Genomic DNA, 26,864 nt, shown 5'->3' on the forward strand with positions numbered 1-26,864 from the left:
GGGCCTGGGAAGGGGCTCGCGTGGGAGATACGCTGCAAGTGACACCAAAGGTGCCTCCCGGGTTGGTTTTTAAAGAGCTGAGCTGCAGAGAGCCCTTCTGCAGAGCAGCCGGGAAAGGGGAGACCAAGGAGCCCACGGACTCGTAGTGCGCTTGGCAGAGCAGGCGACACAGTTAACATTTGCTTCCCCCAAGGAGAACACCCATACATAAACCAGGATCAGTAACAGTACTCGCAGTGCAAAGATTTAACAGAAAAAAACCCCCTTGCTCTTTTCCACAGCAGTGAAATACTGTACTCTCAAATCATTTACAGGATAAAATTGCTATTGAGATAAGATAAGAGGACTACTTATGATAGATCTCGCACATTGTTTTGAAGTGATGCCAGGCATTAACTTTAAAGTCTTCTAGCTATAAGACTATTACATGTACTGATGCCAAAAAATTTAACCAGACCCAAGCGTGAACTTCAAATCTGCCCAGGGACTTTTATGCTATCACCGCTTCTGAGAAATGTTGAAATCCAGGCTCTGAATATATAACCGGTTGGCCTTCAATACTCAACAAGTCTTGCAGTACCAGGAATTTGCATTAATATAATTAAATATATGTGTGAATTGTAGGCTTTGTGCACATCTAATTTGGTAAGGTAAAACACAAACAAGCATACTTTGATTTAAAAACTAAAATGTAGAAACTAATGAGGAGCAGGGCCGTTCCGGGTATCACAACGATCTCCAAAGACTCAATCTGACAAAAATCCTGCCAAAACTCCAAAGTGTCCAGACATAACCAGTACAGGATGACTCTCAGGAACATTCAACGAGCATGTTTCAGATAAATTAAGAAGTATGACCCGTCCTCTCCTTCTATTTCCACGTGATCGACTTATACAGTCCAAAGAGCTCGGCATGGTGAAGCCTCACTCCACACCAGCCACCCTGCCTGGAATCCTTCCTTGTGCTCCAGAGCAAGTTTCACTCTGTCCCAGGACTTTGAAGATGGTCAAGAGACAGCGTGTATGTACACATATGTATGAATGTACATCTGTAGATATCTCTCTCAGAGACCAGATTTCTACCACACTCCATCACACAAATCTGCCAGCACCGAACACAAAACAGCATCTCAAATAGTTCCTGGTAAAGGCAGCAACCACAGGGTGGCAAAGAGGAGAATCGGTGCACTGCTCTTTCCTTCCTTAATTTCTCCATTTTGACTTACTTACAAGAAACGAAGATATCTTGCAGAGCATAAAATGAGAGGTTCCTTTGAATCTGAGGGTTTGCAATGCACCTTAAAGTAATTTAATTTGTGAAAGTCAGATGACACAGAGTCTTTGTTAGGTCCACCTACTCTAGATGGCGTTTGCCAGCATGGAACACGCATATTGTGTTCCATTATGAGGGCAGAAAATGTCTTAAACAAGTGCAATTTAGAAATCAGGTGGTTTTGCTATAGCATATAAGTGTAGCAAACTGTTATAATTATCCATTCATCGATTATCCAACCCAAAATACACTGTATGAGTTTACAGAGTTTTCCAATCACATCGTAACTGGCTGTTGGTACATTTTGTATTGGGATGGCAGAAAAAAAGAGTAACTCCTCGGATCACTCATGAATACCTCTAACTTGACCACCTTTGGACCACTGCTGTGTTGCACACCAGCTCTCCTACCGGTCACTTTGTAGAATCTGGTTTTGCCTATAAAGGATGTTCCATGAGTAATGAATGTTCGTTTGGGTATTTCAGCTTCCCTAGCAGCACAAGGACAAAAAAATAAAACCAAAAGATCAGAATTTGGTCAAAGCCATGCCAAAAAAAAGTAAAATCAAAATCTCATGGTTGCTGCAGATTCCTGCATACGATTAGCTCTGAAAATAGTAATTAGGAGTAAGCAAGTTTGTTGCCCATGATTTTAATTTTCTAGGAGGAATGCTGATGGATGTCATGAATAATGCGCCCTTTTGAAGATCGCACTGAAAATTCTCTCTATTGTCAAAAAGCTTCATTTGGAGTGGCCGGAGCCCGAATGCTGAGGGCTGTTTCTGAAGCTACCCAGTACCCTCCGATCTTTGCTGTGTCTGACAGAGAAGCTTTTGTCACGTTGAATACTCTTAAAAACAGCAGATGACTTACCCCAGGTACACCACAGAACATCTTTGTAAAATTAAACAATGGGGTTTGTTTTGTTTAGAAATGCAGTTTTTATTCTACAGCTTCAAAGTGTCGGGTTTTGCTCAAAGAGTGACAGAGCTTACGTTTAATAACTGCTGAGATGAAGAAATAGGGATAAAAAAATTTAAAAACCAGGCCAATTTTTAAGTGTCAGAGGCTTTTTTCCCTAAATGGAAAACAAAGCCTAACTTATTTAGTTAAATTTTTCCAGGTACGGGATTAATCCCTGTCCCTCAGCTTTGCTAACTTAACTTAACTTACATCACTGTTATAAAGACAGTATTTTTTTTTTTTTCAGTTAAACCGGCTTTCAAATGCCATGTAAACATGTTTGCTGTTGAAAGTCTACACCATACCTGACCTTGGAAGTGCTTTGTGTTGGCCTGAGAACAAAGAAATGAAATGTTTTGCTTTCCAGCCCAGATATCCTCCACTTTGAAAAGCACTTAAAAATGTAAATGAGATAATAAGCTCTACTGCAACAATGTGGGTGAATTACAGCTGTATAAAAGGAACATTCATTTGATTTATTTGTAAAAAGGGAAAGGATCCTAAAATAAAATCACATTGTAAATGTTGTGGTCGCATACAACATTGGGAGACACGAGAAGGATGGAAGGGAAAAGTAATGGCTTTGAGACTACGTCCCTGAAATATTACGGTCGGATTTGGGGACCTCAAGTGGAGCTGGTGGACGAGTCCATCCCTGTCACTGTGACACACGAAACGTTTGGGAACTGGCGGATACAAAAGGAGAAGGGAACATCCGAACCGCGTTTCGGAGCAGGCATTTCTTTTTTCTAGTATGCTATTGTGGGTTGATTATCGCCAGCGAAATGCTTAACCCAGCTCTGCTCATGGAAACGTGGAGCGCGTTGGAGACAGCAGAGCGGCACACGTGGAGTCAGTGCGGAGCGTGGACCATCACAGAGATGCTGGGATGATGCACGAGACCGGAGGAATCCAGCCTGACTCCTGGGTGCCAGACGGAGGGGGTTTTTTTTTAGAAAAAATCAACTTGTAAAGCATATAGTTTTGACAAGGAGCCATAGAGAGACAAAAAGGTACGATGCCAGCATTACAAAATCCCTTTTCAAGGCAGGAATAAATTTTTGGCATTAGTTACAGGGCTTAATCTAAATCAAGTAAAAGCTGGTAAGAGAAAGAGTTCTAAGAATCACAGGAACAAGTATGAAATGGGAATATATGAAGGATTTAGTCTTTAATATATGAAAACTGATTTGATTATCCCTTAACCACAGAATATTTTAAAAAAGAAGTGTTGGATTCCCTGAAAGAAAATTCAGTTCTGGAAGAATTACATAAACAGAAATCATTATTATTTTTAATCACTTGGTATTGATCATTACTGTGACGATTCTGTATTTTTAAAGGTGTAATGTTTTGCTTCTTCAGCCTGAAATAATTTCCTACTTTTGGTGTATTCCTGAGAGCAGACAGGGCTTGATCCCTGCTCCCATCACGTCAGTGGCAAGTCTGGGATCACAAGGATTAATCTCTCTGGTACTGAGGGTTGAGTAAATACGTGACACTGACAAGGAAAGGAAAATCTTCTAAAAATGTTAAATACCAATGTATTTTCACTTTGAAACAAAAAGTGTCAGCAGGAAAGCCGCTGCTCATCATGATCAGATGATGCCAGATAGTGGCAGAGTCTTTTTTTGATGTATATACGTAATTCTTATTAGCTGTACCAGCAACTCTGCGCACACAGATGTGCATCCGTATCAAGAAAAGACCCAATATTTATGACCAGTGCAGAGTAATACTACAACTAAAGGTAGTAATAGTTGGCACTTTTAATCTTCAAAGAATTTTTCAAACATTACCAAATTAATATAATTAGTTAATGAAAGATGCAGTAATAAAAGCTACCATAATTACCTACTGTAGTTTTAATTATCTCCTTATTAATGCCCACAGAAGAAGGCTTCCACTTTACATCCTCAAAACATGTGCCAACAATAATTCTAAACACAGGCCCCTCTTTAAGCGCCTTCTAAATTCAAATTACATCCATTGATGTGTTTTCTCTCCCTGTTCACGAGAAGAAAACCTAGCTCTGGAACTTTAAACAAAAATCAGGTGAATGTCAACAAAAATTAAAGCAAATTTTGTTCCAGAAACATATATGGAGATGCTTTAAATTTTGTCACAGAAACACTCAATCTTGAGTACCTTTATCTCTCCACGAAGCTGTAAGTACGGGCTGTCTGGGCAAAAACTTCTCCTTCAGACTAGGTGGTCTCACAATTTACAGAGTCAAATGCAGCTCTTAGTCAAAGAGAGCAGAAAAGTAAATTCAAAGCAAGAGATAAGTAAATTTGTCTGGGATTATTACTACTATAAATAAATTGGGAAAATATATCTATGAAGATCCCTGATGTAATGCCGTGAGTCAGAGCAAAACACGTGTGTTTTTAAAAAGTGAAATACTGATGTTTTAGCCAAATTGTTGGTGCATCCTCAAAGCTTTTGGGGTTTTCATAGCGCTTTTGTCCACTGACACCGCTCCGAATCTTCTCCGTGCTGCATTCCAGCGCGCGACTTTGAAAACCTCTCTACTTAAGTTCTCTCTTGTTTTTGGTGTAAAGCAAAGGAAATCTTATGGTTTTAACCTAATACATATGTTTGCTGTTCACATATGGCAAAATTCCTTTCTGGTGGGAACTTTTTCGCTGTTGCTGCAACACACTATATATCCACAAAGTCTCCTTTGATGTTGAACTATTGCTCCACTACTCATTATGCTACTGATTCAATATGAAAGGCAAAATTTCTGTGGTTTTTGTTAAAACAATAGCTTTGTTTTTGCAAACAAAGTTTTCCACAACCTATACGCAAGGGCCAACATTACTGCAACAGAAAAGAAAAATCTCTCTATTATTTTATACTGAAAATAGTTACGGTGTTTAATAACACAAATTATTCTTCCATCCTATAGGTAGCGTTACAATTACTATTATGACTGTACAGAAAATTTACGCTTGACTGCTCCCCAGGAACAGAAATTAAACCACCTTAAGCGATATTTTACATCTCTCGAGCACTTTCCTTCCACTGTCCTCCTAGCCTTTTACCGCCGGTTCAACTTCATTGCCTGGGTGAAGTTGCTGACAGCTACGTATGGGGGGCAGGGAGGGAAGTCCTGCAATGACCAACCTGCACGGTGTCCTACTGCGCAATGACCGAATAGCAAATTTGGGAATCTTCATGCCTACTATATGATTTTAACCACTAAACACTATTTCATGAATAGTGAACACGAATTACAACACGGAATGAAAATGCAAATGGTAATACCTTTTTAAATGTGTCCCTAAAAGAGCTGGTTGCCCATTTTCTGCCATCATAATGAAAAGGTTTCTTCAGTCAGGAATCCGAGAAAAGGGGTAATTTTCAAAGGTACATAATTAATAAACTCCCACTTGAGCTAATGTGAGCTCCCATACACTGGGCACATTGGGAAGCCTGGCCCGCTTGGCCGACGTTTCAAAGCGGGAGCGGAGATCTTGTAAAACCACCCGAGCTGCGGGCTTTGCCCATTCAGGGAAGTCAAGCAGCTCCTTCTTGTGCCGCTCGGTATTGCTCCTGAGATTTGCCAGTAGGAGATGCCGTTGTGAAGTACAAGAATTTCTCCCCTTGAGGGAGTGTGGGAAGAAAGAAAGGGGTTCAGGAAGGAAGGGAATAATTTGACTGTAGAAATAAAACTAAGTCTCTCTAGTACTAGTGAAAAAATTTAAAAGTAGGTCACTTAACATAAAAGAAACATATATGCAAACATTTTTCCAGTGTGGTAGGCTCTAATGCTACACTATTTTAATTTTTCGCAATTCGTAGGCAAGAGACTGATTGGCATTATATTATATGCTTTGGCTCTTGAGTGGATCATCAGCATCAGTCCCTTAACACTATTTCACATCAGACTTCATCTGGATTGGTGTCTTTTGGAGACTCCCTGAGCACTGCTAGGATTGTCAAACAGGCATATTCTTTTCCTGCTTTGCTCCTACAAAATATTGGTGTGTTTTCGGCATTTTCTGTAAATATCTCGTTGAGCTGACCAAAGTTTTAGGACCACTTTTCTGCAAAGTCTTTAGCCATATATCCCTAAAACACCTTGGTAGCACCAGCAGAGCTGTTCGTAGGCTTAAAATTAGGCAAGGACCAAAGCATTTTGCTGAGTCAGGGCTTCCCTGCGCGGTGCCATGAACTCAATTCTTTTGAAACACAAAGGATGTCATAAGGCAGAGCAAGTCCTGCAAAGATAAAAATTCAAAGAAAATAGCAGCATAAATCATGAAGTTGGCATTTTTTTCAGGGGGGAGCCAAGGAAGGAATTGGTTTTGCTTTGTTTTTAGTGGCTCAGGTGGTAGGAGAGGGGGAGGGAGGCAAGGTTCAAAGAGCAGTAATAAACTTGCTTTCATCTCTTCTTCTCCATGAACCACAAAAGCCAACAGGCAGTTGCCATGTGCAAGCGTTGCTTTGTCTATTACCAGGACATTTTAGGGTTGTCACGATGAAGTCATTCGGAAAGCTTGTCAGCTCTGCAGATTCACTGTATTTACCTGGAGTATTTTGTTAGTATGCTTTAAAACTGGCCTCTCCTTTTTTCCAGCCTCCGCGAGTTTCATGGTCAAGAGCAGGGACAGAGGTTGCCGAAAGGAGAAAACTACTGAACTTTTTCCCCCTTTCACTCTCAGAGGTGTAGACAGAAACGCCAATGGTTCACATATACCAGATAAAATGAATCTTTTAAACCCAAAGATACCACGACATCTTAAGCATACACTTATGAAGGAAAAGTTCAAAACTCCATTTTAAACCACTTACGAGAGGATTTACCAAGATTCTGCCTAATGTTCAGCTGACGCATTGTCAAAAACATTTATCACGAACCTTTTGAAGTTTCTTAGCTCCCCCTTCGTTATTAAAACTTGAACTGCAGAGTTCGTTATCAGCCTCAGAGCACACACAAAATACATCAGGTATGTTTTAAGTCAACCTTTCAGTCTGATTTTGAGACTATTATACAAAATAAAACATTCCCAATCAGGTTAATGTCTGACAGATAATGCTGAACAGGCATAACTGCTGCGCCTGATTGATCCACGAGACAATTTTCATTTCCTAATTTGCTTTTTATTACACACTTTGCAATCAAAGGGAACGGCAAGGAGTCTGCCATTCTCGGAGCAGGTTTCCTGTGAAGACCTGATGTCGGCTTCAGCGTTTTCAGACAACTTCTTGAATTTTTGATGCTATGTCGTAAGAATGTCTAAAACGTCGTGTCAATGGATATACTGTGCTAGTGAAAAATCGCTATTGTGAATACAAATTAACTAGTAAAACATCTGGTTTTGCTGCTTGCTGTATTCTTACCAACAGCTCTACAAAAACAAACACGAGGGGTTTGAGCAGAGTTTCCTGCAATGATTTAGAGAACGTCTGACTCGTGATAAAGCATATTTATCAATCACTTGCTGAACAAGACAACCTTCTCACCGCCGGGGGCTTCGTTCCCAACTAAGTTTATCACCAAACTGCCACTTTAAGTGGGTGTTGGGAAACTTTACACCTGGAGACGCACCAGAGGTTCCAGTAGACCCCTGCTGCTCTACAAATGTCTCCTTAAAACATATTTCTCATCACAGATGCATGAAGACCTGGAAACGTAAACATTTCTAACAGCCTTTAAAACACATCTGATTTTGCTATCCTCTTTTTAAAACTAAATACGAAAGGCTCAGCTATTTCTAATCAATAGGCTAATCTGATTCCCAGGAAGAACCAGAGAAAACTATTTATTTTGTGCAATGAACTATCAGACCGCCCACTATTGCTGGAATTTTCCCCATTACATAAAATAACACACACACAAAAAGAAATCTAATAACGTCTTTATACCTTTCAAAGTACCCTTAATCAACAATATTAACTCGCGAGGCAAACCACCGCTTTTTGAACTGAACAAGAGCGAGCTTGACTCAACAGTGCCGGCACACTCAATACACGCAAGACGTGAGAGGCAGCAAGGTAATATCTCCTAAAATTATGTCTGTAAGCCAAAAATGGGATGATTCTTGACAGGGGAGGATGCACACTTGGAAACTTAGAAATTCTTTTATTCAAAGTCTTTAATGACCTCCAACCCAATTACATTTGCAACAAGACATGATAATGCAATTGCTGCTATTTAAAAGTATGTGTGAAAACTGAGCATTTTTGAAGCTTGATTCTTTTTTTTTTTTAATCATGTTGAGATGAAGCTCATTTACTTAAAAAGAAAAAATGAAAAAGAACGTCCTCTGCAGCTGGTCAAACAGATTACGAAACTCTAATCTCACTAGCCTGAGGAAAACGAAAACTGTTTTTCAAGTATCTATTTTATAGAGCATTGGCTTTATACTTTTTAAAAGACGCATTAACATAACTGATCAGAACATCCCAGAATGTTTCTGATCTAGTCAATCACGTGGCGCTATGACAGAGATACTTGCTGTCATAATGCCAACATCTCTAAACATTTCTAAAATCCTTTAAGTTCATATTTTTTTCCAAGATTAGACATGGGTAAGATCTATTTAGCTTCTTTAGAAGTTTTTTCTTCCACTTTAGTGCTCTAGAATAGTAGGACAGAATATTTTAGATAGACAGACACCTACACAAGCAGCAAAGAACAATGAGCAAGAGCAAAGAACAACAATCTATTTAAATGTTTCTGCTAGCTTTTAATTCAAAATATTTTATACTAATTCCTGCATAACTTGTTTCTGGGAGTACCTGCTACCCTATTTCTCCCCTATTTCTTTAGCTCTAAAGTAATCTTTTTCGCTGAATTGGAATTGTCATTAAAAAAAAATCAACCATTTGTCTAGCTTAAATTTATTGGCCATGCTTCCTGTAAAAGCCACACTTGTTGCATCGCTGAGTAGTGATACACGTCGGGTGATTTTGGCCTGCAAACTTCCAGCAGGTCTGTGCCCCTCCGAGCCAGCCCTGGTAAGACCAGACGGAGGATTCACCCGCAGAGACCCCCGATACGAGCATCGCTGCAACAGGCGACTGCTTGGCCACCCTTAAAACAAACACCCTACATTTGATCTTTTGATGCTGATGATTTCACCAATAAAGGTAACAAATCAGGTGTAATTTATATACTAGGCAAACTAGGAAGAGGACGAGAAGGGCCAAAACACTTGCCAAAGCTATTGTTGTGTTTCATATAAAGTTTTCATAGAATGTCAAGAGCTCTTATCACAGTTGTGACCAAGCAGATCTGATTTCAACGGGAAATTTGATTTTTCTTTTTTTAAGTCTTTTTTGAGCTCAATTGTGGCTGAAAGACTATGCTAATTCAGTTAGAAGATCCTTCTGCTGTGGCAGGAAAGTCTTACGGGGAAACGCACAGGCAGGAGGGGACCTCAGCGCCACACAGCAGTGCCACGCAACAGTTTTTGTTGAGCTGTTGCGAACCTAAGGAGCAGCCCCAAGGCATCCCTCTGCTTCTCCTTCCCAGGAACTCCCACAGGGGCACGGCAAGGCACTTCAAATACTCCCAACAGCTACAACAAGCCCAGAAAGTGTACAGTGGGGGATGCTTTGCTTCAGAACATCGTGAATGCTAAGGGCACAATGACCCAAACAGTGACCATGAAGACCCACAGAAAAGCCATCCAAGACTCCTAACTACAGACAGCAGCTTCCTTAACTGTACCTTGCTGGAGAATGGGAAAGTATATTGAAGAAACATCCCAAAATCTTCAGCCTGTTCTTCTACCCTTTCCTGGGCATCTGTTATCAGATACCATGTCCCAGAAGACAGAGAGAGATGGACCCCAGTCTGACCCAGCACAGACACTTTTACTGTCTTTGAGCCAAAACCACCTGTGCAGTTTATCTTCTACTGGACTTTCAGGAGTTTGAATGACAAGTGTCAAATCTTGATATACACAATACCCTTTAGTCATCATCTGAAAAGCTCTGAAGAAGAGAAAGAACCCAACTGGTGTCTTCTGGTTTCAGAAACGCTTGTCAAGATGTTTCTGCACAGGTAGAAAATGCTGCAGAGTTGGACTGGCTGAGGAACGCTTGATCAACGCTAAGCGAGCGACTGCCAAACCTGTTTGGCACATCTAAAAGGAAGGCAGGCTCTTTTCATTTTCTCTCTCTCTTTTTTTTTTTTTTATATGTAAGTAGTTCCAAATATTCTTATATGGATGACATTTTTAAAATGCAAAAGCATTAAAAATAACAGAAAACAGATCAAGTTCTAAAGCGCCACCGGTTTCTCATTTGTGCAGCTCCAGACTAACGTCTCTCATTAGACCTGCGCAGCACAAAGAGCAGAGCTTTCCAGCTACTCTATGCACGCTCAAAAACTTTTCCTTATCACAAATAAGACATAAGCTGCAGGAAAAAAAATATATAGTGTAGTGTGAAAGAAGTCAGAATTCCGGTATTGTTAAAGTTGCATAAATCTTGATCTAGTTTCAGGATCTGATAAGGAAGCACAAATAAGCATGTCCTCTGTGGAGGCAGGTTTTGCAAACAGCAAGTTAGAGAGGGAGAAGGGACATCAGCCTTGTCACATACGCCACGAAGGCGGGATTATTAGAGACAGGCACTAGCAAATGAGTCCACAGCAATGCCAAACGCGACTTGCAAATGCACAGCTCCGTAGGACTCAGGACAGAGAGGAGACCTGGTAGAGGACAGTAGAAAGGAAAAAGCAGCAGGTAAACACTTAAGACAAGTGTTAACAGTGATGACAAAGACTTCACTGTATTCTTTGGCCATCAATCACTTCACATTTTCCTGTGTCCTCCTTGCTTTTCGGATTTACACAAATGTAAGTAGAAGCAACGTGTTATTCTGGCAGGAGGAAGAAAACAATACACGAGGTACGAGCTGCTCCTTGGAGTTCAGAGCTCAGTTGTGGTCAAAGGTGTTTCCAGGGATGCAGACAACTAAAATCCACCGATATGGTTCAAATTGTAACATTGTCTTCAGTAATTGCCGTTTTACCTTGCTGAATTACAAGTGCCAAACTGCAGAGGATAGAAACAGTAATAACATTAGTAACAAAAACATGAGGAATTTAGATATAGCCATCTTGAGAAAAGCAATGCTTTTTGCTGAAGCCGGAGAGAGCCAATAGACGTCTTGGATTTGTCCTTCAAGCTGCCTGCAGAGCTTTGGCTTGGTCCAACCGTGCGGGTGTTCCTGCAGGTATCTAACATTTGGTAGCCTGAATTTTTATTTATACAGTTTCATTCTGCCACTCTCAACCTTCTCAGTAAGCAAACAAACTCGCTTCTCATGTTTAGTTTTCTCTCGTTTGTACTTTCACCCCCTCTTACACAACAACCGTGGAAGAGAGCAGCAGCACGGAGAGCTGTGCCACAGAGCAGACACTCGCCTGCCGGCATCATCCCTCCCTGGATAAGCACATCCTCTTCCCACGTTACTCCTTTGCGATGGTCCAAACTATTAGAGAGCAAACCCCACTGCAAAACTGAGCTGTGCCTTTACGGCAGATCTCAAAAAGGACGTGAACGGTGTATTGTGTGTCTTGTCTTCTAAGGCCAACAAGGACAGGTTTGAAACCCATGATCTCACGCCATGCTGGCCCAGGAAAATGGCATATTCAGGGCATAGGTTTCCAGCTTAAAAATACTCGTGAGGTGATCTGATGTGACTCTTCACCTGCCAACAGTCCTGGCAGAAAAATAAACAGGTTCTGGAGAGGAGCTGCTGCCGGAGGCAAAGCAGAAACCATTAAAAGAGCTGCCCTGACCTGCGAGGAACTGGCCTTCTTGCTTTGAACTTCAGCACATCTTAATGAATTCTTCATAATTGGCAATCTGGGGTTTTCACTGAGGATATACTTCTCTTGAGGTGCCAAATGCAGGAGACATATTCAATGTTAGAAATACAAATTTTGGGTCTCGTGGTTGGTTGGCCAAGCTGGTGAAGGCAGTTCCAACAGGTATCTTCACCACTACTGCAGGTAACTGTGTCGTATCAGGGATTAGATTCATACATGAATATGCATCAGTGCTGAAGGAGTTGCTTTCGTAATTATTAACATATTGACTTAATTGAAGTTATTGACTTCAGGGCTGTGAAAGCTTGAACTAAAAATACGCAGAGACAGCTTTAGTAACAGAAGAAGTTAAAAAGTGGTTGTGTCAGAGAAGCAAGACTTTTGTTGTGCTTGACTAATCTCTGCTTTACTGCTCTTCCAGGCCTCTGTTATCTGGCAGTTTCAAAGGGGACGTTGCCAAGAACCTCATTTAGAGTCCTAAATTTTACCCCGTAGGCAACGCTTAGTTCAGTTTCCCAAGAATAAATTTCATAGTCGGACCCCTGAAGAAGAAAACAGGTGAACACTTTTTGCTCCATGAAACAGTCTCCTCGCTGGAGGACCTCAGGCTCCCTGAGGAGGCCAAAGATACAAAACTTTGATGCCTGCACAGAAGAGCTTAAGAAAAAGCTTCAGCCTTGACGTTTCCAGTCTTCCCTATAAGCTTCAGCCTCAAGTCCTCAATCTTCTTCATTCCTGGTATAAATATCTACTATATCAAATCCTGTTCATCAATGAAGAGAATCAACACACGTAGGCAGTGCATGAATCAGCAACAACAAACCATCCCCAGGGAAGGCATCCCAAACTCCAGTGCAAGATGGAGCACGCACATTAAGTGCAGAATCCATGTGCAAAAGTCTCAAAGAATAATGCATATTTTCAATAAAACTAACCTAGTTTTTCACCGTCTCATAATATGCACATGCACTACGTGAACAGATACAGACCGTTTCCTTAAACGGCAAGGCAACAAGGTGTGCTGGGCCTAACTACAAATCTTTACAATACAAATTCTAGTGGGAAAAGGAGCAAAGCACGATACACAGGAATAGAATTTTTTCTGTTTCTGGCCTCAAGTGCTATTCTGGCTGCCAATAGCACACAAAATTCCCACTGAAGGGCAAGTCAAACCAATTTCCCTTAGGATGGAGGCATCCGAAAACTTACTGAGGTTATTATATTAGTGCCTACGCATTCTTTAAGCAGATGAACTGCTTCATTTTGAATCCATGTCAAACCACGAGAACTGGCTGATAACAACACTCAATTAAAATGATCTCTTTCTTCTAGAAAAAATTTGGCTAACAGCTACCTCTCACATTTTCTAGCTGGGCACAATAGAGCGATTGATGCTAGAAGGAAACAGGATAGGTTTATATCAAGGATCCGAAGGGTCGGGTTTGGTGACAGTCTTTGTAGGTTTAACCTCTTACACAAATTTGTGGGATGAAAAAGCCACTTCTACTGAGCACGAAACTGTGAGAAAGTCAGAGCTAGAACTCGCAAGTATGTAAGTTGTGCTAATTAGATAGATATGCTGAAAACCCCAAACTTTACACTCAACGCATATTTGTATCTTTTGATGTCGTGCTTGGTGCCGCTTCACACCACTCAGGGCTTACTGAGAAAAGCAGAAGCTGCTCCCCTGCTAGGCTGTCTGGGTGAGTTTGCCATCTGATCTACTGAACACACAGATAAAAGTCGCCGCGTACTTTTTTCCTTTTCAAGTACAGTACTGTAACTTGGAAAGTTCCTTTATTCTTAACTCCACTGATGCAAGAAAGTGGCAGAAATATGGCAGCTTTGGCTGCTTTCCTTTAGTAGTTCTTTGTAACTAATCCTTTAATGCTAAGGAAACAATAGGTATTTTCATTTTGTATGGGAAAAAACACTCCGGTTATAGAAAATAAAGGCAAAAAGTCTAAGAGTGCTACTGACCACTCGATTCTGCTGCTACCCTGCCTTTAAATACTGGTAAATGGTTACCCTGTACAGGTATTGGATTCACCAGGTTTCTCTCGTTACACTTAAGAAAAGCCCAACTATTATGAAAACAGTAAGTTCAACAAAGATATTTCTATTTCACTGTGATCTGCCATTCAAAAGTGTTTGCCAGTCATTTTTTTAAAAAATACTCTGATATTTGATCTGCTTGAGTTTCAGTTACACGTAAGGCTGGAGAGCCAGCAGAAAACTCTAAATGGAATCTGAAGATTTCTAAAGTCAATACGAATTTTGGCAACAGCATTTTAATGCATAAAGCTGAAATCCTCGGTGACTCTCTCCTGCTGATAACCCTGGAGCAGCCAGCACCACAAGTAGTACAAAACCAAAAGCAAATTACTTTAGAACATACAGTTCTGCAAAAAAAAAATAAATATGTTTACCCGAGTACTGGAGATGGCGTGGGCATGCTGGAATCAGCCAGTGCAACCTGGTGCTATTTTGGCTGACTCCTGGGATGAGCCACACCAGAAGAAAGCTATCTAAGGGAAATACGTGTTGATAAGTAGGACAGGTCCACATCCCCAAACCTCTGTTTGCCAAACCCTGCAACTTGTGTTACTGTGCCAGGCTTTAAAAATCTTTACTACGGAGCAATAAATGTTTGTGGACTACAGAAGGCTTGCTTTGAAGATGTCATTTTCCCCAGCAATCTTTTGTTGGTTGAATATATAGTTCACACATATTGTGTTTCCACCTACACGGCTGGAGAAGCCCTGCAGCCAAGGCTGTTCCAGGAGCAGGGAAGGAGGCTGCGTTCCAGGAACTCACTGGAACTGGAACAAAGAACAGCCCTTGGAAAGTCTACACAGTCCTATGCACAGACTGTTTTACAGATGCCCTGTGTTTGGAGGACACTAGACACTTGTTTTTATCTTTATCTTTTTTTTTTTTTTTTCCCTCTCCCCTCCGCAGTAAAGCCCCAGACTCTCGAGCAGAGGCCCTTCCTCCCAGGCAGTCTGCCTCCTGGCTGCTGGGTATCTCCCCGGCTCTGCCTTTCCGAGCACCACTCTCTGCTCCACATGAAAGTCCCTGTGCTCTTTGGAGAGCAAAACGTCTTTGAAATGCAACAGTAAACTGTAACCATCACAGCCGCCTTAAAAAAAAGCTAATTTTTATTTTCTTACATCATAGTTATAAACATTGTCTGCCCTTCCTCATGAGCTGTGTTGGCTTATGTCAGTAGTACAGAGAAAACAGTCTTATTAGTGAGTGTTTAGTATCTTTCTAATGGCCTGGGACGCCACTGGGTGTTATTACTCCTGCCTTGTCAGTTCAAAGCACTGAATTTTATGGCTTGTTTTCAATTCCTTTTCACCTTTTTACCAGTGCAAAATTAGTGCAGTCCACCTCATTAAAAGAAACCGATAGCTTAGCTATGTAAAACTTTACATTTTGTTACGCATTTATGGAATCTTTAATCCATAATTTGGAGACCGGTAGATGGAAGGTGGCATCCCTTCTAGGGCTAAACGGGAATGAAAAGGACTTCACGCAGCAAAGCGCCTTCTGGAGGGAAAGCAAAACACCGAGGACAACAATGATAATGTAGGAAAAAGAAAAATACAAACTTTTAAACCTGCCGGATAAAACTGGACTGTGCTTCAGAGGACTAGGCAAGCACTAGTTCTAGTCTTTTATAAAACTTGTAAGTATGATTTTGCTGTTGGCCATGGTAAGTTCTTCAATGTGTTGAGACATGAAAAGTCAAGAAAAACGCCAGAGCGCAAAGCTTGCTGCAGGAAAAAAGAGATGACTCAATTCTTTGTCTCACAAAGCATGTCAAAGATATTATAAAGTACTTACAGATGCTCAGCCACTCGGGTTGCCTGATTGGCCAAACATCTGAAACCCTGTAATTTTGAAGAGAAGGTACTATGCTGCAAAAAATGAAATAATTTCTGCAGCAACAGAGAGAGAGAGAGAGAGAGAGAGAGATGATTATGAAAAGGAGACAGGACTGTTTAAAATCAAAATTTTGGTTGCAATTAGTAACTATCTAACCCTAACACGAAAGTCAGCCTATTTTTATTATCATTTATAATGAATGTGCCAGTACAGCCTTTCAAAGATAACCACGTAATGGAATCAAGAGACAGAGCCTGAGCAACAGTTGAGAACCTTGGGGCTAAACCCTCACGTCTCGAACAGGCTGAATTTGGGGGAAACTAGTATTCATGTAAACGAACTCTGTGAAAAACAGGTGCCTCAGAGTTTGGACCCCAGGTAAAAGAGAAAGCAAAGCCATAAAAGCCCTGCAGATTTCATTTACCCATTCTTTTGGAAGACACAATTTCCTTTGCTGATCAAACAGAATATAGGAAGTTATGAGCAAGATAATGTTATTTGCCTGGTAAATTTTAATGACTGCTTTACAATGCTAAGGTGCAACTCTTGGTGCCTTGTAATTCCCCACTACTAAAGACACTGCAGAGTTATTAGTATTATTATAGACTAAAGTCAGCAACAAAGAAATAAAGATTCATGAAAAATGACTCCATGTATGTAACATCAAGAGTGTCCCTTAAAACTCTCTATTTCCCCATGCCAAATGGTTTACCATGGTAATGCCTCGCCACAAAAGCAATTAGATGGATTTGAGGTCCCTCTGGAGAACTTTGTGACATACATGTCTCTGAAGATCTTCAATGAGTGACAGCATTTGGCGTGTCTGTGGCCATCGAACCATCACAAACATCTGACCAGATGTCTTACAGGACGAGAGTCAGTGTCAGCTTCAACAGTGAAACGCTGACCTCCTTCTTACAGGCACTATTAACTAAAAATACCCAACACCTTCAGCCAAGTTAAAATAAAAAAAATACAATAAAATATTTGTAAAAAGCTTATAAATAATGTGGATCTCATTGACAAAAGTTTACTATGCAACTATTCAGCTGTAGGCTAGATTGTAAGAGCTAACCCTGCTGCATCAGCGTAGGAGAGGAGAGCAAGTCAAGACTCACTTGACAAAAAGTCCTTGAAATAACGCAAGTCTTCACTTTACCCTAAGTTTTAGGTGTTTCTTTTCAGTTTACACTAAGCTTTCAGGTTCTTTTTTCCTAATTAACGTCCTCAGTGCTATCAGTTACACATGCTCACAGCCTTCTGAACAACCACTTATTACAGTCTTTCTGCGGTAAATACAAAGAAAATGCTGAACATGTAAATTGTTCCCCCTTTATTTGCCACGGCTTGGAAACTTGTCAGCAGCCTTAACAAAAAAGGTAAAGAGCTGAACTGGGCCAGCCTTCTCAGAAGGGTCTGAGGAGACTGCAAGTGTGCTCGTTGATGTGGCTTTAACACGGGGCGATCTCGTTTCCAAAATCACTCTACAGCTTTGTTACCGTTTGGAACCTGAAACTGTCCTCACGGAAGGGCTGATGCACCGACTGACGCACGGATCCGGGCCTCGGGAGTCTGGAGTTAATTGCAATCTTTGCCGCAAACCTTGGACAGGGTCAAGGCTCTGCCCTCTGGCATCTCATGTGTAAGACAGGACCAAAAATGCTTCTTCTCCTCACTCTAGACCAGGTCAATTTAGGTTGTGTGCTCTCTGATGCCTCTCCTCCCTTAGTAAGCACTAATAAGGACATCTAAGACACTGAAAGTTAGCTTTGCTTGGGACTTTTAAACCAACAAATTAGAATTATTTATTTCTTACTAAGCCCAACATTGGCTATTGCTGAGTAAATGGTGGTATTCCAAAAGGTATTTTGAGGACAACAGACTAAATAGTTCTTCAGTCCCTCAGTTAATGTTCCCATAGCTCTGACATGCTTTTTCTTTTAATACAAAATATTGTTTGTAATTTCAAGTGGAATTTACTAATAAACATGGCTGACAATGAAATATAACTAAATGCAAAATTAGCTTGTTCACAAAATTTTTAAAACTACAGTTTTTCTGATACACCGCATTTCAGAGATGCTCGTAAATACCATCAGCATATTTTGACAACTACTTTCTGGAAACAAGGGTATCAGGTGCCCTTAAAGAAATGTTCTGAATGCTTTAAAACACCCCAAGGTTTAAACCAATTTGTTTTACCTTTAGCAGGAACCAAACATAAACGCAGGAGGGCACGGGGGAGGCAGCCGGAGGGGTGGGCGGCCGCGGGCGCTGCCTGCAGCCGGCCCAAGAGACCAGGCGCTCTCTTCCTGGGGCAATTTGCTGGCACGCCAGGCCAAAATAGAGAGATCTCAACGTAAACCCACCCCCGGGGAAACAGTATTCCAGAATAAAAGGACATGGAGTACCCCGCACAAGGACCGACTCAGCCAGCACTAGAGCAGAGTGTGTGTTTTGCCATAGCTGCATTGAGAAATTTCACTGTGCTGATTAAATCCTCAGTCCAGCCTTTGCATAGAGGAAATTATCTTTTTTCTCCAAGACACGACAGCGCCTAACAAATGTACGATGATGTTGAGAATACTCAGTGCCCACATAGGTCCTGACAACTTAAAACCAGAAGTTTTTCTCTTTTGTTCTGCTATGGCTATAAAATACACTTTTGATGTTTTTTTTTTCCCCTCTGAACATTTTTAAACATAACAAAAAACCCAATTGTTTCAAAAAATTTTTCACACGAAGAGGAACATTATTATACGACATTCTTTCCTAGAAATCTTTTAAATCTTATTTATTAACAGAATTAATCTGATCACAAGCTGGCTGACACACAAAGTGTTGAAATATGTCATCTTCAAAACATGTTTGGCTAATGAAATTTTGGTGTTAATTCAGGGGATATAACAGAATCCTAGAATCTGCAATATGAGCCAAACAACAAATGTGGTTCCTCTGGCAAAAAAGCATCATTTTCTCCCTTTTCTGTTGTGGGTTTGTCACTGCGTGTTCTCCATCATCCATTTCTTTCCAGAAACTACTTTTTGATGTGGAGTCCCCACTTGGCCATCAACTTCTACATTAAAATGCTCTGAACATGTTTTGCAGCTCCAATCCCAGGAACTGTTTTGCACTTTCAATCCCAGGATCCAAAAGGATTTAAAAAAAAAACCAAAAACCAAACAACTAAGGCTGGGATTTCATAAATAACCTGAAGGTATCTCTACAATGCAACCAACTTCATGCTAGCGCTGAGTCCAGCCAGTAACCGCTGCCAAAAGCGGCAGCAAAGCCAGGTAAATGCTCCGACCGTTTGACCGTATTGAGCTCTGGGTTGTTGTGGCCAGATTGCTACCGGGATGCAAGAAAGCTAGTTGAAATTTAGCCTTAATAAGTTTACACTACACTTTGAGGACCAACGGAGCTCCTGCAGAGACACTCTCAGGAGTTCAGCACCCAAACCCTTACTGGAGGGTGCCTTCTGAAATCCCAGTCTAAAGCATCACAAATGGGTTAACAGACATGGCAATTTAAGCAGCTTTTCCAAGCATCTGCAGGGCATTAATATAATTGTGCTCTCAACTAATCCTAGGGTCTAAACCAATGGTTCCTGATCTTTGAAGTGTAAGCGCATTAGAAGAGAGGCATGGCACAGGGAGCAGGTGAGCTTTGCCGGATTTGCCCCATGCCAGCCCAATTCAGCGTCCTTGGACTCTGCTCCAAAGAATGCAAGTCCTGGTAAGTTCAAAGCAAAGAGCTCCGTGCAGCACCGAAGGGCGAGCTGTGCTTTTGGGATCGCTCCCGGTGCCAACGCTGTCGTAATCCCAACAGGCTCAAACCCAACAGCCCCGAGAAGGAACCACAGGAGACACTCGTGTTCAACGCCTTGGCAGACCACTGCTGCTTAGGTCTTGGCTATTAGACACTGCAACGCGATGGCATCCAAACTGGTTACCTTATAAGCCACAAGAAAGGAATGTGATGAGCCAAAAATGTTATCCTGATTTTATGACTCTGATGGCACAAACTTTGACTTGCCCTTAGGCCAGACAAATCCCGGTGTAACACCGGATGCCAAGTACTTCGAGCACTTGTCTCAAACTGACCCAAACTGAGGCCGTCTGAAGCCAAAAAGGTTGCTCAGATCGGGTTTTTAGGTTGTCAAAAGAAGCAAAGTGTTCTTAAGAGTGTCATTTATTCTTTTTCACCAACGTTTCAGATAGCATTTGAAAGCAAGATGAAAACAAAATAATCAAGATTAAGGAGATAGATAGAATTGTGAAATAACTTAGAAACTTCTAACTAGCAAAGAGAGTCAGGAGTTTGAATTAACATCAAGATCATGAATTATGGCATCCACATCTGGATATCACTTTACTGACTAAATCCAAAACTTCTCTGAGAGCCAGTTGGTTTCTGTAAAAATGTATTTCTCCCTTTGAAAGGAAATAATAATTGGAAGGTCTTACAGGAAGTCAACCCAATACCATATAAAGGAAATTGCAATCTGTTCCTCAATGTTAGTTTTAATCAATGTTATATTTAGCAAATGCCCGTTTTTTAACGATAGTCTTTTCAATAGCTTGTATTATACTAAGTCTTCTCAAAGGCTTACGCTATATTAAGAATTGCTTTGTCTTTAGACTGTTTCTTTAACCATCCCTCAAGGTCTTCAGCTTGTCCTAGGTTAGATGATGTTCCCTATCTCTAGGACACCTAGGATTCCACTTCCATCAAAAGCAATCTGCATACGCTTGTCTAGAAGTATGTGTGGTTCTTAAAAATCCTAAGTGATTGAATATTAACACCTCTTTCTGCTTCCAGAAGCATACACAACAGTTCCCCTTACTAAGAATTTTCTGTTTGGTTATCTGGCTTTCAGTAAATTTCCATTAAATCAGTGGTTTCAAAGGAAGATTTTTTTTAAAAAGTACAATATTAGCAATACTAAACAAAGTTCAAGAACTCTAAGCATAACAGCTCCTGCAATTTCTTCCCCAAATCGACCAAATCTTACAAAACACACTCGCAGCACCACTGCTAAAAACTCTGGGACACTGCTCAAAACCCTCTGCAGAACTCCCCTCTGGTTTTTATGTATTTCATTACATTTGAGGTAATCAGGTCAAAATTCAGTTTATAATAGCTGAACGCAGACTTACATGGAGAAGGATTTCATTCAATCTATCATCATTAGTGTTCGAAAACTGTCGTTAACAACAGCTGAGTTATTTCCACTGAATGTAGCTTAGTTTAGGTGAAGCCATAAATCCAACAGCAGCACTTGCACCAGGTGCTAAGAAAAAAAGCTGGTAAACAGTCTAAAATACGTATTTCAAATCTGTAAGGCAAGAAGGTACAATGCATGGGAACTGCTGAATTACAGCATGTTTCTGACCACAGGGAAGACTATTCCACTGTCGCAGGGTTTGCTTGCCAGGGGGCTACTGGAAAAGTGGAAGACTACAAATAGCACATTTTCCTAATTGGAAAAAATCCACCTGTACCACAAAATAATGCGATTTAGCTATTTGCAGATCCCAGTGATAAGAAAAGCTACCTCTGGTGATTCAGTCTGGATGTGGGTAACAGATTATAGCCAACATCTGTATGGTTGTACCTTTGACAGAAGAGACTAAAGATCGATCAGAAAGAAAATTCTGTTCCTCCACACACAAAAATAAAGACAGACGTCTCCCTTGAGGGAAAAAAAGTAATCATTAAACAAAAAGAACACTCTGCAGATGATGAGATAGTAATGTCAACCTAATTTCCTTATGCAAATCATTCAGATAAAGAGGACAGCCTTAACTGTACTGTAATTGAACATCAGATAGTTCCAGCATGTGAAACCTCCCACGGTTTCTTTTCAGCACAAAGTTAGAAAAACTGTAGGAGTTCATTTTTTCATGAGTTCCTAGATTTAACAACGTAATACTTTGTTTGGTGCTAGTAAACGTCTTTACTATGGAAAAAAGGAATTTCCTTCTTCTATACAACTTTCAATGAAGTGTTTTGGTTGTGAACCCTAGCAGGTTACACACTTTCAGAAGTCTTCCACTGTTCTTTACTACTCTGAAAGGAAAAATGTTTAAAAAGTAATTCTACTTGCTTCTGCAGGTGGGATTCTCTGCAGCCGCTGTGAGTCGGGGTGCCAAAGCAGCAAGGAACAGAGTCGGAATACTGAGAACCTGTAGTCTCTTAAAGCTTCTTTGGGAAAGGCCAGAGAATACAACTCTGATGCAAAATACGTAGGAATATAATGGGGAAAAAAGTTACAAATAACAAGTACTTTATTCCATTTGTATTCGGCAGAGATTTGGTTTTCAGCAGCACCTCAGAGCGTACTTTCCTTCGTTGCAGCCCTAAATGCGAAAGGTGGGACGGCCTTGTGCCAGCCCAGCTAAAGCCGGTGCCACCCTGCGGCCGCGCCACTCCGCTCGCCGGCTTTTCACCTTTTTTCCAAGTACCGAAAGTACTGCATACAAGTGCTGAAAATATGTTAAAATATCCGAGTCAGTATTAAAAGAAAGAGAACAGTAAAAGTATGTGACTGCCGTGGATGGATTAGACTCGCCCAACCCAGGCGTAGGATGGGCCGGAGCACGGAGCGCCTGCGCCACCAGCTACATCAAAGCCCAGGTCCAGCGAGGGGAATCAGCGCGCGCTGTGCGAACGGGAGCGATGCCCGCGCTCATCTGCCCACTGCAGAACTTTTAATGACGCTCCAACAGCCAGTAGCATCAGTGACTGAAATGCCCAGATTACCTTGATTGCTCTGTCATTATCTGTAATCAGCTGCTGCTTCTTATCTTCAAACTTTTGTACAACTTCCTGGAGCCGCTGCTGCTGCCGGCTGTTCTCCTCCGTCAGAGAGGAAATGGTTGTCTTCAGCTCAGCTATGATCTAAAAAGAAAACAGCATACTAAATCTCTCTTCAGTAAAAGGCATGTATTTTGCATGTTTTTACGCTCGCTACAAGCACGGCATTGGCAAACTCTGCTGTGCAAGCTAAATATTTGAAATTAACATATTACACACTAGCGAGCATGAAATTCCACGCAGAGAAAAAGGAATACAGTAAAGCTGCGAGTGACAAAAATTGCTGAACACTAAATATTTGGAAGGGTTTTCCACTATGGCATTCCAAAATATTTACTCATGAGAACAAAGCACATCTGTGATCTTCAAAATAGAGCACGTCCCCAGCCTTCCCCGGCACTGAAACCAGCACCGCCAATTTACAGAGTGACGGCGGTGCTCATTTTCTAGAAGGACACTTTATCGCTTGATGCTGCAGAGAAGAAAAACACCCATATTTACATACTGGACTGAAATTTAAACTTAATAGTGACATTTCCGAGCTGCTGAAAGGAGCATATTCTGCGCAGCAACGGAGTGAGGACCCGATTCAATGTCCAGAACCCTTAAACCAGGCCTTTTACATGATTCACTCGTGATTTGTTGAAATTTACTTGTTTCATCTTTTTTTATCACTGTGGAAAGTCATAACTAAACCCAGTCCTTTGGGCATGTTTGCCAGATTTTATGCTGACATGCAAGTCATCACCCAGCAAAGCACTTAAACATGTGGGAGCGTCACCGACTGTAACGTATATATTCAAGCTCAAGGTGAAGCTGCTGTAGCAGCATAATACAGTCTAATTAGTCTAATTCTAAAAACACTTCAGCACACAGGCGGTTCAGGGAGAGAGTACCAGTGTGCTCAGACTTCGGAGTTTGCGAGGTCCCCTCACTGAAACATTTAACTATAGCACAGTTATTTAGGAAAAAAATGGTGGTTTGGGTTTCTTTGGCTTTTTTTTTTTTTCTAAACTGCTAATAGGATAGGACTAACATAGGAAGAGATCTCTACAAATGAAGGTACTAGAATCACTGGGGAAGGGGAAAAGGATTGACTAAAACTCTACTGTAAATTTATTTACCTACTTTACTACCTGAAAACCCCAGAGAGTAACAAAGATTATGAGTAAAACCTACATGGATATTTCTCTATTTACTTTCCAAAATCAAATACATACTAAAAAGGATAACATACCAATAAAAAGGAAGGCTATTGGCTCTTAATGAGATCAATGGGCCAAAGTTTAGCAATTATCTGGATAGGTGCAACTCTTTGGACAGAATTAAACTGTATGGCTGGTTTTGCAATTCAGATGACCATTTACATGAAACACAATTCGCACAGATTCAGCTTTGCTAGGTGTATAACACATGCAGTGAGAAAGCAGGAGAAAGTGATGCATCATATAAATTATTAAATTAACAACTTGAGGCCATGCAAACCTATACAACTTTGTGTACGTTACATTTTGTCACTTTTTAAGAAGAAAACAAAATAACAAACCCTTTAATATAACACAAAACAGGGATTTAAAGCTTTTACTGGGTTAAGACCCTGGACTTACACAGGAGTTCTGAAACGCATGCAAGGAAATTTCAGCATGAATTGATGGAGAAAGATCTGCTTTGTGCAGTACTTTGCAGAGGAAAAAAAATAATCTGTTTACTTTGTAGAAACTTCAGAGGAAATTTCTTGAAATATCTTCTCTGCGTGGGTGTTAAAAGTGAATGTTCCAAGAGGCCACAGAGAGTAGGATTAGACAGATGTTGTCAGCAACACGACCACAAGAAAAGTTGCAATTGACCTATTATTAATACTGAGCTACAAAAAAAACTATGTTCAAGTAACTTCAGGGATTTGATTCAAACCCACAAAAGTAAAGAAATTCAGACATCAGGGTGAAACTCCTTTACGGTGCCAAATAGCTCTGACATATGATGTATGTGTTGTGTCTGCCCCAGCGCGCGGAGGAACGCCAGTCCTGGGCATTGGGTCCATCTCTCCCCAGTCAAGAAACACTGTATTAGCTACAGCAATGCCCAGCTTCAAAAAAACAACAACTCATGTCTCAAAATTTTTCCATTTTCAGACTATTCTAAAGGCCAATAAATTTCAGTCTGACAAAATTTATTATGTCATTTGGGTTAAATGGTTATTACCTTGCACGACACTACGTAGGTGTTCCCACTGTAACAATTAAAGCAGTTTCCCTCACCCCTTGTTTAAAAACTCAGAAACGCTTAAAATTATTCCATCTGTCTTTAACGAATGGCCCAAGACCCATTTTTGTATTGACAGTAAATTATGTCTGGCATAGAGAGGCTGGCTTTTGATTATAGGCATGACAATAGCATAAAAATGACAATGCCAAAAGATAAAGTAGAGTTAAGCAGCGAAAAGGATCTCTTCCTTAAGGCCTGGCACGCATTAAATGCTACTTTTTGAGCTTTATCAATTTTCTGCTATTCAGGTTCAGACAGCAAGATAAAAAAATATTTTTTTTTTGTTCTTTCTTTCTTTTTTTATAAATAATGCTCTCAAGAAATGACTAAAAGGCACGCAGGGGAGCATTCTCTCTGATTTATCACAGAATGGTGGAATCGGTGAGGGTGGAAGGGACCAGCTCAAAGCAGGGTCGCCCAGGACCAAGTCCACTTGGGCTTTGAGTATCTCCAAGGATGGAGACCCCACAACCTCTCTGTATGCAAATAAGTGTGCAGAAAATACACATTAGGTTTTAGAAACGTAATGTAAAAATATATTTAACAATGACTCCAATAAATGCTGTCTCAAAAAATGTGGTGTGAAAGAGATGTGATAGTCAAATAAATTTCACCGAAACAGCTAAAGCCACAATCTTGGACAAGTTTTGCAGAGAATGAGACTCAAAAGTAGCTGAAATCAGGACTTTTAGTATATTTTAAAGTGTTTGTAAAATGGTAAAGTTTGCAGTTTCTTGTCATTCTCTCACCAATCACCTCTGCCTAGTTTCAGGTTTCTAAACCATTCTTTGTAGTGTTCTTATTGATTTTAAAAGAGTATTATTAGACTCTTACTCCTATTGCTGAAAACACACTTTGCAAGTAAGAGGCATTCTGCTGTGGTTGGGAGGAATGAGAGGAATGACACCTCCACATAAATCCTCGTGGCAATTTTCTTATTATTAAAAGCTTAACTTCTGGTTGCATCTCCATCATTTTGCACACTTCAGTACTACCTGTCAATCAAACGGAAAGCTGAAATGTTTAAAAATCATCCTGTCTTATCATTTTGAAGCATACATGTAAATTCAACCCACATTTTCATCTTCCATGGTCAAAAGACTACTCTGAAGAACAAAAACTCAAGTCAAAACCAGTTTGCTCTCAGGACACAGACATTCTTCAAAGTGTTATTTTGGGCCGAAACGCTGAACTGGCTGCAGCACCGACAGACATCCAGATGGCACGGCTGGGACCGCCGTCCTGCCATCGGCACTGCGGGCAAACGCCACCGGGTGACACGAAATGCAAGTCCTGGTGGTGCAACTGCTCCTCATTTTATGAGATGTGCTCGTTGATGGGGCACCTCGCCTTCCCTTCCCGCCGACTGACGGAGGACTCTGTCCTCTTGGGTCCTCAGGAGATGAAAAAGTAGATGAAAAAGATGAAATTTAGAACTCAAAATCCCCCACCCATTTCTTCTAGTCAGCTCTGTGTTTTTTGAAGGGTTAAAATCTGCAAGACAGACATTGGATGTTCGATTTGGGAAACGGTTATGGCTTCTCCTGGTCGTCAAGACCTACACTTAAGAGCAGAAGTAATTACACTTTTCATCAAGTTTGCAAATCAAACGGGAGGTTCCTGCCTTCTCGCTGCCTACCTGCGAGGATTTAGCCAGCTTCTGGCCGTACTCCTTCTCCGTCTGCTTCAGCCGGCTGTTTGCCTGAAACACACACAAAAGGCAACCAGATTAGCTCAGACGCAGAACGTGTACAGACACTTTGCCACCGACCCCTCCACTTGGCACCTCATCCACATGCCTATCGCCGAGCGGCTGGGACCCGCGCCAGCTCCAACGCCCTTTCGTGGCA

At 41.0% G+C, this 26,864-nt stretch overlaps 1 protein-coding gene across 9 annotated transcripts in view; it reads right to left on the bottom strand.

The window, feature by feature from the left end:
• Window positions 1-26,864, bottom strand: part of CEP112 (centrosomal protein 112) — a 171,889-nt gene that overhangs the window by 19,295 nt on the left and 125,730 nt on the right. For all 9 annotated transcript variants that reach the window (XM_074608019.1, XM_074608018.1, XM_074608023.1 and 6 more), the window contains 2 exons: window positions 26,654-26,716; window positions 22,696-22,833 (listed from right to left, as the gene is read on the bottom strand). In XM_074608019.1, coding sequence (XP_074464120.1) covers window positions 22,696-22,833; window positions 26,654-26,716 — 201 coding nt within the window. The remainder of the gene's footprint in view (window positions 1-22,695; window positions 22,834-26,653; window positions 26,717-26,864) is intronic.

This window comes from Larus michahellis, chromosome 14, assembly GCF_964199755.1.
Source record: "Larus michahellis chromosome 14, bLarMic1.1, whole genome shotgun sequence".
Taxonomy (NCBI): Eukaryota; Metazoa; Chordata; class Aves; order Charadriiformes; family Laridae; genus Larus; species Larus michahellis.